The sequence below is a fragment of the Halichoerus grypus genome, chromosome 6 (genome assembly GCF_964656455.1).
Source record: "Halichoerus grypus chromosome 6, mHalGry1.hap1.1, whole genome shotgun sequence".
In the NCBI taxonomy this organism is placed as follows: domain Eukaryota; kingdom Metazoa; phylum Chordata; class Mammalia; order Carnivora; family Phocidae; genus Halichoerus; species Halichoerus grypus.
In genome coordinates, this window is record NC_135717.1 from 20,977,796 (window position 1) to 20,990,226 (window position 12,431).

The following is a 12,431-nucleotide window of genomic DNA, read 5'->3' on the forward strand; positions in this document are numbered from 1 at the left end:
GATGGGGGACTTGGACCAGATGCTGTTTACCTAGAAGTAGGAAAGTATTTCAACATTTTAACAAGCAATATGGCTATACAGACATGTTCTGGTTGAATATTATCATGCTCACACCTCAACCTCTGCCACCTCCCCAATCCTGACTGGTCCCACAAACACAGGCATAGTCACTCACCCTCATTCTGCCTTAAGATTCCAGTCCACTTCTCTCCTTTATTTGCCTCTTGGGCTTTAGAGGCAAAGAGGAAGCATGCAGGGAAAGGACCAGGGAGAAGGTCAAGAGTAGGGAAGAGAGTCAGAGCATTCTGCACCCACATCTAAGGAAAGATGCAGCATCAGATGCTGGAGTAAAGGAGCAGAAGTGACTACTCAGTACAGTTCCTAAGCTGTAGAGATAGAGCAGTCCTCCAAACAGACAAGGATCCCTGTCCTTATCTTCTACTGGAGGGAGATAGGAAATATGAAAAGTATATGAGTTACTGTATGTGAGAGCACCCAGCACAGGGCTTGGCACATAGGAAATACTCAACCACTGTTATGTCCTTCTCTTATCCCTGTCCTTAATCACATCTTTGCAGCTTCCCCGAAGGCTTCTGAACACATAAATAAAGCTGCAACCCCATCTGGCTGAAAAAGTCAACCATCTGGAGATTTGGAAATATGGGGGAACTTCTAATGACTGGCTAATTTTTTTTTCAGTTTTTCAGCCAGATGTTTGATGTCATCCAGGCCCATCTGTAGCTATTTCTGCTATTGAAACTCTTTTCCATAATTTCAAGTTCCTTGTCCTAAAAGCTAAGTGGGCTTTATTTTCTTAGTCAGCATTTTTTTTTTTTTAATGAATTGAAAAAGTGATCACTGACTAATGGAGAATAACTCAGGAATGAAATATGGAAATAACAGAAATTTGGATTAAAGGGGCCTTTAAACTGGCAGCCCATGGGTCAAATTCAACGACAAGGCAAGTTTGGCTTGGCAGGCAGTGCATTTTTAAAAAGTTAACTTAGTTGCCCACATTTTAAAAAATCAAGAGATTTTACACATGGATTTTAAATACTTGGAATATTGGGATGAATTTGGTACACATTTCCCCAGAGTAAATATCAACTCAAGTCACATAGTAATTGTCCCTTGGATGAGGGCCTGTGTTCTCCGGTTTGCCTCTGTCCCCACCATTCTCTGTTGCCCCCCACACAGAGACCATGTTTCAGTTACCATATATCTTCTCAAGTGCAGTGACTTCCCCCTATAGAATTAAGTGAAACGCTTGTTTCAACTGTTACATTACCTGCCTCGTCCACATGGACATTGGGATTTGTTCACTCCCTAATCTTATCTGAAGCTTTCATTTCAGAATTGGATAAACTGAGGCCCAAAGGAGGAAAAGAACATGCACAATTCCCGTAACTGGTAGTGACAGAAATGTGATGAGCGCTCAGGGTTCCTTGCTACCAGTCCAGCGGGGTCTTTCCACTCTGTAAATACATCACTTTGCTTATGTCTAGGACTCCAAGGAGTCTTATTCATGGGGGAATCATACACCGAACATGTTTTCATTCAAATCCACATGCTGCCATTGAAAACACGCAGCAAGTTGGGGCCCTACTTTGTGAATGCCTTGTGTGCTTTCCAGATACAGATAATGAGTCAGGCTTTCTGAATGTGGGTGTCTCTACATAGGTCGATTGTTTCTTCATTCAAAACGTGTCCTTTGCCGTCTCCGAGTTTGTCTGATGTCTCCTGCACCCCTGCAGATGAGGCACAGGCATGCTGAGTGTTCTGGGACCTGAGGCTTCTGAATGGAAAAACCCATGTGTCTGGGCATTCTCACAAGCTAATGTTTGTACCAATAGCAACCTACCCACTGGAGCATGAATTAATGTTCTCTAGCAAATGCTCCGAGGAGCAACATGGCTTAGTTGAAGTAGTACCTATTGGGTTTTGGTATGTGACCTCAGGCAAGTCATATAATCTCTCTAGGCCTCAGTTTCCTCACCTATAAAACGAGGATAATAAAAATACCTCCATCAGTGAGCTCCTCTGAAGAGGAAAAAGTTAATTTTTCAAAATTGTCAGAACAGTGCTAGCACAGAGTAAGTACTAAATAGAAATGACATTCTGGTGAGTTATAGAAATGAAAACTGGAAACATCCTTTCTCTCCTTTGAGTGATGTGATCCTCTTTAACACATGTAATGGTTGCCAGGCCCATAGTAAATACTCAATATGTGTTGGCTTTAACATCAAAATTGCTTGGAGGAGTTTCAGAAAATTCAGATCCACCACAGACCTATGGAAGCAGAGAATCTAGTTGTGAGGCCTAATAATCTTTTTTTTTTTTTTTTTTTTTTTAAAAACGCTCCCCATGTGATTCTGATGACTAGCCAAGTTTGGAAACACTGATGTAGTTTCTTTATTCTTGAATATCTTTGGTGGTGGAGAACCCATACCTCTTAGGGGTGGGAGAACACACCCCTTCCACATTGCATGGTTATTTATATTGAGGTAAAACCTGTTTTCCTCTAGCTCTTACTTCTACCCCCTGGAGGCCACATAGAACATTTCAAATCTCTTTCCCATATGACAACTCTTCAGATATTTGCAGACAGCTGTCATGTCCCTCCTGAGCATTCTCTTTTGGACAAAATAGCCACATTATCTCATGGCTCTTAAAAAAGTGTGGATGAACTGACCCTTCTAATTTGATATCAGGGAAAACTGAGCTGCAAGACCTCCAGTTATTCTTTGACACTAAAGGACCAGAAAAATGAGGATGTTGAGACTCTCAGGAGACAGGAGATACTGAATTAGAGATGGTCATATACCTTTCTTCCAGAGGATGGATTCTGCCTACTGCATGCAGGAAATCAGAGGTTCCTGAAATTCCTTGCACACTTGATATATTCAGTACACGAAGAAAAACCTTGGCTCAGATGCCAGCCAGGCCCATCTAGGTGTTGGTTCCATGGGTGTACACATAGCTAAAAATTCATTGTGACTCATTAAAGTTACCATATTTAATACTTCAAAAAATGTAAAAAAAAATATGGCTGAGTCAAATTGCATGAAGACTGCAACAAATTTTCTCAAAAGAATTCACCTGACCAAGAGCATATCTTGGATGCATCCAGTTCCATCTTGATTCAAATTCTCACTTCTCCCACTAAGCCCACAGAATGCCTGGGTGGGGTTCCAATTCCTTGTACAAACTGTGGGTGTAGGACATGATGTTGGAGAAAAGAGAAACCATCAGTTGAGAAATTCTGAGCAAGGATTTAGAGATTTTAGGCCCTAATGGGGGAAGCCAAAATTGGTGTTTAATTGTACATTCCCAGGTTTTGCTCCAAGAAGAAGAAGAACTGGAAATAACTGAAACATGGTCTACATGTATACCTTGTTTGGCTCAGATTTTTTGTGCCATCCCTAGAACCATGTAGACATCAAAACATCCACCAAATCACAGCTTTACAAAGGTAATTCAATTCTTTGTTGTCAATAGAGGAAAGAGAATTATGGAATTTCCCCAAGGTAAATGACTTCACCATATCTGATTACCAATGATCATAAATATTAGATTTTTGTCAATGTTTGGGAAAGAATTGTTCTAAAATTTCCATCATTACACTGGATAAACTAAGAGCTTTGGATACTGCTAATTCATGATCACCTATTCCAAAGGAATCATTTCCCAGATTGATAAGTGAAGGTTGGAGGAGGTAAATGTCTTAGCCAAGGTCACACAGATAGTTTGCAGCATTGCCCAGGTCTTCTGACTTCAAGCACAATGATCCTTGTTGCATTTAAAGTAGTCTTTTCCTACCTGGGATTCCCACCAGTTGCAAATATGTGTTGGAAACAGAATTGACTGTAGTAGTGCTAGTGAGGAGAGCAGTTGTTCAGAGTGTCAGGACATGGGAAGAAGGCCAGGGAATGATGCAATATTACACTAGCAAGTGATGTCATAGCATGATTTCCTAAGTGATTTACATAAATGCAAGTTCTCAAAAAGCCCTGACCAATGCCAGCCAGTGGGAATGCAGGCATGGAGAACCAATGGCAAACAGGGGAGGGGAACATATAGGGAACCCAGATTTCCTTGCTCATCACTGTGACAAGCTTCACAGATTCCTCAGAAGCCTGAGAAAACTCCCTTCTGCCCCTCTAATCCAGTGCCTTCCCTCAGGCACATAAGCTTGAAAGAGCTTTGATTTTCTTCTCTATCTTTCTATTTACTACCACTGACATTCAGGCATTGCCCAGTGCTGCTGAGAGTGACTTCTGGTGTAGTGAAAGCGAGTTTAATAGTAAGACAGGCTACCCAAGAGCTTGACATTCTAAAAATTGGTCTGTCCTCCTCATTATAATTTAGAGCAAATTCTCAATTTTTAAAATTAGAAGCTATGATTTTTGGAGAATCAATCTTATGCAAATGTCATGAAAATATATTTGTTGAGTTTGGCAATGATTTAAGAAAGAAGACAGGTGGATATCAAATGCTAACACTTCAGTTTTGTTTTGATTCCAAACAGTGAAACATGTATTAATAAGGAAGTTTTGTTAAAATGTGTGTGTGTGTGTGTGTGTGTGTGTGTGTGTGTGTGTGTGTAGGGGTTCACATATGTTAGTCTGGTTGGCAATGCAAGTTCATGAAAATATCTACTTAGACCAAACTCAGAAGAAACTGATAAGACTATGTTAGAAATAAGGAAATAGCCCAGAGTGTGCCAGCCTAGCTCACAGTCTCTCTCTCTCTCCATCTCTCGCTCCCTCCCTTTCTCTCTCCTCCTTCCTCCCTGTCCCTCCCCCTCCCCCACTGAAATGCAATTTAAGCTGAGCCAAAGACCCCATCACAAGCCACAGATCAAAGCAGTTCACAAAATGCTTAAGAATTTTGGATTTGGAGACTTTGCTCAACTGCAGAAGCTGCTTAGAGTGCCACAAAATCTCATCTCATGAAGCTTAAACCAAAAACAATCAACAAGACTCAACCTCTTCATCCCACACAGCATTAGTCTTGCTGGGAACAATCTGGACATCTGCACATTCTCAGCAATAATTCAAACTATTCCGCTTTCCCCATCACTGCCTCCATCTCCCCAAACACCCACTGGAATATCAGAATATCAGAAACTGCATTATTTGGGGCCATTGGGAGGAAATTGTAAATACCTTCTAGGCAGCAGGTCCTCCACAGCCCCGAATGGGTCATTACTTCTTCATTCTTCCTGCTGGTTTCATTATCACTTGTAGATTTAGTCCTGCACACACCTCTGGAATATAACCAGTAGTCCGTGCCCACTGCAATGGTCATTAAACTAAAAGCTGCGAAGGCTCCCACAGTGGTGATCAACATCTGGATACCTCTGTCACACATCCTCATAATTCTTCATGGTACTCTGGATGGCTGGGGGTTGGAGGGGTAGGTTCAATGCCAGAGGGGAAAATCACTCTGCAGCTGGGTAACCTAGGGCAGGCTCTTCCAAAAATTCGGGTCTCCTTTTGTCAGCATCCACAGAGACTTTAGGAAAGCTGGGATTTCCTGTCTGGAGCTCTCTCCGGTTCCCTGGGTCGCCTATGGCCCTTGGAAGGGTGCAGGCTCCAGGGGGTTGGTCCACATCACTGCTGCCTTCTGAGGATCCCTGGGTTCCTTTCATTCCTCAGGAGCTTGGTAAAGATGAGGGTCCGTGCAGGGCATGGCTCCGGAGCCTGGAGCTGCCAGCTCGGTTTGAGATGCGCCTGGCTCCTCACAGCCCCGGGAGACTCAAGGCAAAGAAATCCAGAGAGGTCTATGTGTGTGTGTGTGCGTGCGTGCGTGTGTGTGCGAGCGCGTGTGCTGGGGGTGAGGGCGGATGGCAAAAAATAGCACTGCTGGGAGGCGAGTCGCTGAGAAGAGTGTTCATTGCTTCCCCAGCCTCCCAGGAAAGCTCTCCGCCTGCTCCTGACACCCCCGCTCAAACTGGAGAAAAGAGAGAGTCCTGGGGCTGGGGGCCGGGCGGTTTCATCGGAGGGCAAAGGTCCGCGATGCTGAAGGGACAGCTCCCGCCTGTTGCCCCGCCTCCGGCTCCCCAACGCCCAGGCTCTAGGTCGGTGGTGCTGAAGGGACAGCTCCCCCCGCTGCCGCCGCTGTTGTACCACCGCCTTTCTAGCGCCCGGGCTAGAGACCTGGGGTGCTGAAGGGTCGGACCTCCCTCCCGCCGCCCTTCCCCCGTCCCTTTCCAGGCCAGCTAGCCGGCTCGGCTCTGCCTAGTCAATCCCACGCTCCGCGCAAAGTTTCCGGAGCCCACGGCAGTCAGCGCCCCAGCTCGTCGGTGCTGCAGCACCACCTTGTTCCTCCGCTCCCGGAAGGGTTAAGGAAAGGGGAAGGGGAAAGAAGCCCGCAGCGCACTCTGGCGCGCTCTCAGCTCCCACCCAGCGCGGCGTTTCCCCCCCACCAATGAGCCAGGCAAGTTTGCCTTTTGCTGCGGGCGCCGCTGGAGCCCACTGGGGAAGACCGAGTCTTCTTAAAGGGACCGGCGACTCTGGGCGACGCATCTATGTCTCACTTGGGCGGGTAAAAAGTGTTGTCACAGGCACATCTGTGTATAGTCTGTCTCAGTTCGGTTCCCCAGAAAACAAACCAATATGTCTACCCTCCGTTCTCTGGAGCTCTGGTTTACACCGGAGACAACGTGCTCAGATCAGACCCGGAACTGTTCATATACATATGATCATGTATTCCTAAAAGACATCAGGAACTGAATGTATATAGACTCTGTTGTACATATATCACAGATTTGGGGCGACGGGGTGTGAGATATTGGTCTCTGAATACACCTCATATATTTTAACATTCTTACATTTGTGTGTGTGTGGGGGGGTGGGGGTTGATGGATTCAAGGTGGGAGAGTCCATGAAAATGTCAGATTCTTTCCAAAGGTCCTTGGAACGTTCATTTGTTAACATCTTTTTCTAAGTTAGACCATGAAGCAGGTGAAGTTAGGTCTGCTTTCCTTGTCAGTCCAAAGTGCAAATGCCATTGCACACCTGAAAGTTAATGAAACTCTCCCTTTGGAAAATAGTCGATGTTGCAAAAGATCAGCACTTGACCATCTTTCTATTACTATGTATTCTGGCATATACATGAGCACACACTGAGTTGACTAAGGACAGTCCACAGAATGCCTTTATTATTCTTTTCCTATGGCATGATGGGAGGGATACCCAGAGGCCAGGTTTTTGGAATTGAGGCTGCTTGGGTTGTTTCTGAGATGTGTCCACTGTCAACTGTCATGTTTGAGTGTTATTTAACTGGACAAAAATATAATGGAAGGTAATTCCAGACACATATAGTCCCCTGGTGCCATCTCTGGCTATCTGTCTGGGAGCTTCTATGCAGATGACTGAGTAGTAGCAATATATTGAAGAGTTCTCAAATGTATCAACTTCTCGGTGACTTTGCTACTTTGTGTGTGTGTGTGTGTGTGTGTGTGTTAAGGTCACTTGAAGACTTGATTCTTGGTGTTAGATAAACATATCTGTGCATACATAGGTTTGAATATCCGGTCGTGGTGTTAAATGTTAACCTGTGCTGTGTTCAATTTAGTTATGAGTTCGAATGCCTGCAAATTTGTTGCACAAGAAAAGGATGTATGCAAATATATATGTACCTGTATGCAGTGTTGTGGGCCATGTGAATAGGTTTGCTGCAAATGCATAGCTGTGTGCATGGGTGGGTACACAAGCTTGTGTATAGATATAGTGCATGTTTGTGCACCTGTATTCATTTAATTACATATGCATATATCATGGTTCACAAGCACTCTTTTATGGGCAGGAAGTAGAAATATGAAAAATCTGCCACATAACCAAAGTGGAACAGATAAACTCAGGCGCAGGACAGCAGCTCACCTTACCCCCAAAGAGCAATAGGAGACAATGGGGGAAGGTATCCAAGGCCTTCTATAAGTTACTTAATTTTTTTTTCTTAAGAAAGAAAATTTGCTGGGCGCCTGGGTGGCTCAGTTGGTTCAGCAACTGCCTTCGGCTCGGGTCATGATCCTAGAGTCCAGGGATAGAGTCCTGCATCGGGCTCCCTGCTCAGCGGGGGTCTGCTTCTCCCTCTGACCCTCCCCCATCTTGTGCTCTCTCTCTCTCTCATTCTCTCACTCAAATAAATAAATAAAATCTTTTAAAAAAAAAAAAGAAAATTTGCTTCTTATTAAAATGTTCTGCTTTGACCTTTCTTTTTTTAAGGAAAAAACTATCTGTAACTTGGAGGTGAAGTTGGTCCTTCCTGGGAGGGGTTATTAAATTCGTGAAATTTTCCTTCCCTCCTCTTAGAAACTTAAATAATATAAAATAATTTTAAAATGACCAAAACAGCCATTCTAGGATCTGTTTCTTTCTTCCCTTACTCCAGTAAGGAAGAGAAAGTTCTTTTCTCAAAGCAGGACCATGGAGATGGAAGGTCAATGGGCTTTGGGCTCAGGGAGAGTATGCTCCAGTCACTCCACTCACCAGATCTGCAGTAAAATGAGAGCGGCTTCAGCTCCACTCCACAACTCTGTGATATAAAGCCAGACGGACAAGGTGTTGTACCCAGGAGGTCCAGCACAAGGAATTGGGTAACCAAGTAGGATAATGTGGAGTAGGGAGAGGAGGGTCAGGAGCCCAGGCAGGTGGAGGTGATAATTGTAGGTCAGGATGTAGACGGTTTTTCTGAAGGAGAGAAAGGGACATCTGTTATAAGACGGAACTTTATACTGAGCCTTTGGCTTGGTGAGGCAGGATCACCCTTTGCAACTTCTGCTCAGGGCCAAAGCTGATCACAGAATGTGGGAAGTCCTGAGCCTGCATTTGGAGCAAGTCAGAACACCTGTCTGGAGTGGGAGTGCGGAGGTAGGGAGGCCTTCAGTTAGTTCCCCAGGATGACTCCCCACTTACTAGGGGGGTGACCTCATCCTTTCATTCAATTGAATGTGTAGGCGTATATACAGGGGTGTGAGGAATCGGCTTCTAAGCCTAGATTTAATTGCTCATTTCTACCACCAGAGGGCTCTTTCACCAGATCAATCAGGGACCCAAGAGATTCAAAGCACTCTCTCTTCTTACAGTGATGGAGCCAGGCCCTCTCTGTTTGCTGGTGATCCTTTCTGATCCTACTTCTGTGATGGGAGATTGGGAGGCATTGAAGTGCTTAAAACTAATGTTTAGTTCTCTTATTAAGGCTTCTTCTTTTTTTTTTTTTTTTTGTATTGGACTCTTTAGTGGAGTAGCTAGCATGGAATACCTGCTTTTTTTTCTGTGTATCCTTTTATATATTGGAGTCACCCTCAACACAGGAGGGGTGCCTGAAAGTGGTTGTGTCATTCAGGAAGGAGTGTGGACACTTGTTTCAATTCAATACATGCTTCTCAAGTGCCCACTATGTGCAAGGCTTAGCACTTTGGAGAACATGAAGATATGGTTCCTATCCCCCAAGGAGCCCATTCTATAGTAGGGGGTCTCTCGTTACTACATTTGGCTGTAAACAGTGGAAACTCACTGGAGCTGGTTTAAGAAATTGGGGGGTTTCATATAAGGATATGGTGGTGTTTTAAGGAATCTTAGGGCAAAGACACAATCAGGCCTCAGCAAGGAGTTGAAATAAAAGCCATCAGGAGTCTTAGCAGTCACTTCATTTTTCATCTCTGCCTCTTTTTTCTTATATTATTTTGTTGAGAAAAATTGTTTTGCCTGAGCACCTGGGTGGCTCAGTTTGTTGAGTGTCTGACTCTTGATTTTGGCTCAGGTCAGGCATGATCTCAGGGTTGTGAGATCGAGCCCCGGGTCAGACTGGCTGAGACCCTCTCCCTCTGCCCCTCCCCCTGCTCTCTCTCTCTCTCTCTGGAATTGATAAATAAATCTTTAAAAAGAGAAAAATTGTTTTGCCTTCTCTATTCCTCAATCTTCAAGATAAAAACCTGCATTTTGAGTTTTTACATCATCTCTACTGAAGTGGGAAGATTTAGTTCCAATTCCAAATTTCCAGGAGAGCAAAGGATTGGTCTAGCTTGTGTCATGTGCCATTTCTTGGCCCACCCAGCTGTGGTCATGGAGACAAGGTCATGTGGTACAAACGTGGCTATCAGGACCAGCCACTGTGAACTGAGGAAGGGAGGAAAAGAAAGTTCTCTGAGTAGGAGGAATTTCTGTGCCATCTTTTTTTTTTTTTTTAAAGATTTTATTTATTTATTTGACAGAGAGAGAGACAGCGAGAGAGGGAACACAAGCGGGGGAGTGGGAGAGGGAGAAGCAGGCTTCCCGCCGAGCAGGGAGCCCGATGCGGGGCTCGATCCCAGGACCCTGGGATCATGACCTGAGCCGAAGGCAGATGCTTAACGACTGAGCCACCCAGGCGCCCCTTCATGCCATCTTAAAAGCCTACTACAATAAGTCCACGCAATTTACATTTGGAGTCACTGCATGATGCCTAGGGGTCCAGCAGTAAAACAGGATCAAGAATGAGAAGACAACATGGCAGGGTTTGGGGGACTCTGAAGATACTGGAGCCCTCTGATAGGAGTGGAATAGGGGCTAAGCGTCAATGATACCAAATCAGCTTCACCTTTTGTCTATGCCCTTATTCCAAGGAACGAAGGTGAAAAGAGAAGAACTTATCTAAACTTGCCTGAAGGACAGGCACTGCATGGGTGTCAGTGAAGGAGAGGGTGAAAACCAAGCAGACACAGACAGAGGAGTGTAGCCCCCACCATGTTGTAATTTCTCCTTGATGTGTTCACACGGTCGAGTTATTAGTTTTCTACTTTCAGATTCAGCTTATGGAAAAAGCACTGAAAGTGAAATGTGGCTATAAAACACATCTTCCCGTTCGTATTTAAACTCCAGCCTTGCCAACCTTTCAGGAACGGAAGCCCCCCGTTCTCTCTTGCTTACACCCAAGCACTTGTGTGTTCTGTTCCCACTGCATACAAAGGTGATGGGACAGTGGATGGTGGAACGGGGAGGGGGATGATGGCAGGGACGCAACACCCTGATATTACAAAGAGAACGGCTAAGATATACTGCCTGGAGTTGATGAAAGGAGAACTAGAGACTAGAGCATGTTATTGGCAGTGACAAAGCCAACCACCAGAGGAACTAAAAATATCTTACGACTGTGTTTGGGGTGAAGCAAGTTGAACTAAGATAGAAACGCGTAACTGTGGTTAACTTTGGGGGAGAGGGACAGGCGTGAGACCCGTCCCTCAGGACCAGTCAGATAGGGCCTTCCATCCTATTTGGTGTTTTAAAATCTTGTGCGTGTATACTTTGATAAATGTTTAAAGTCAATTAAAAAATAAACGAAAACAGTATGCAGCTTGCCACCTGTCCATCTCTCTTTCAGCCACCTCCTGCTTTATCACTATAGAAATGCCAGGTGTTTCCTGTGACTCATCTGTCTATTCCCTGTGCCTGGAATGCTCTTCCCTGAGATATCCTTTTTGTTAAAACAAAACAAAACAAAACAAAAACCAACCACATTTATTTCGAAATAATTTTGCATCTACATAAAAGTTGCTGCCACCAGATGTTCGCTCGGTTCCATCCCTCCCTTCATTCATATCTCAGCTCAAATGTCACCTTCTCACAGAATCCTTTTTTAACTGCTCTATCAAAAATAACACCCTGTGCTTCTCTCTGTCCTCTCATTCTGTTTTGTTTTTCTCCATAGCATGTATCTGACATTATCCTGTGGATATCTGTACACATATGGACATTGGTATGTATACATGTTTCTGTGTTTATTGTCACCTCCCCGACTAGAGCAAAAAGAATTCCAGGAGGACAGGTGCTTTGTCTTGTTCACATTTAAATTAGGAGACCCAGGAACAGTGCCCAGAATATAGTAGGCACTCAACTAGCATTTGATGAATCAATTAATTGCATAAAGAGAATCATTACATTTCACCCACTGCAACAGGCACTGGAAAGTCAGTAATAAGCAAGACAGACATGTTTTGATCATCTGGAAGTCTCAGTCCACTAGAGAGGGCAGACGTAATTGCATAGCTGTAGTAGATGCTGTTGGTACCCTTTACTGGGTCGGTGCGTTTCTACCCCATTCTTGACCTCTTTAGCCCCTCTGCCTGCTCTCAGCTGCCCATTCTTGGGAGAATTGCTTTCAGCTGATAGGAGCAGCTGAACCCAAGGAACTTCTAGGCCCTCCCTCAGGGACAGCCTGCAGTCAGTGAGTGGCTGAAACAAGGGTGCAAAAGGCTGCCCTCTTGACAGAGGGATAATGCTCTGGTGCACATGATGCTCCAGAGCCTTCCATGGGCCAGGCCAAGGCTAGACTTTACCTGGGATGACACCCTTGTTTGACTTTGTCCCCTTTCCCTGTGGTTCTCGAACTTTTAGTGTGCATCAGAATCGCTTAAAAGACTGGCTGAACCACAGATCACTGAGTTCTAC

The 12,431-nt window shown here is 44.6% G+C and overlaps 1 protein-coding gene across 1 annotated transcript in view; it reads right to left on the reverse strand.

Annotated features, from left to right (window-relative positions):
• The window catches only part of CACNG3 (calcium voltage-gated channel auxiliary subunit gamma 3), an 83,784-nt gene extending 77,369 nt beyond the window's left edge, over positions 1–6,415 (reverse strand). Inside the window, exon 1 of the mRNA XM_078074684.1 lies at positions 5,169–6,415. Coding sequence (XP_077930810.1) covers positions 5,169–5,379 — 211 coding nt within the window. The 5' untranslated portion in view covers positions 5,380–6,415. The remainder of the gene's footprint in view (positions 1–5,168) is intronic.
• Between the last annotated feature and the right edge of the window lie 6,016 nt (positions 6,416–12,431).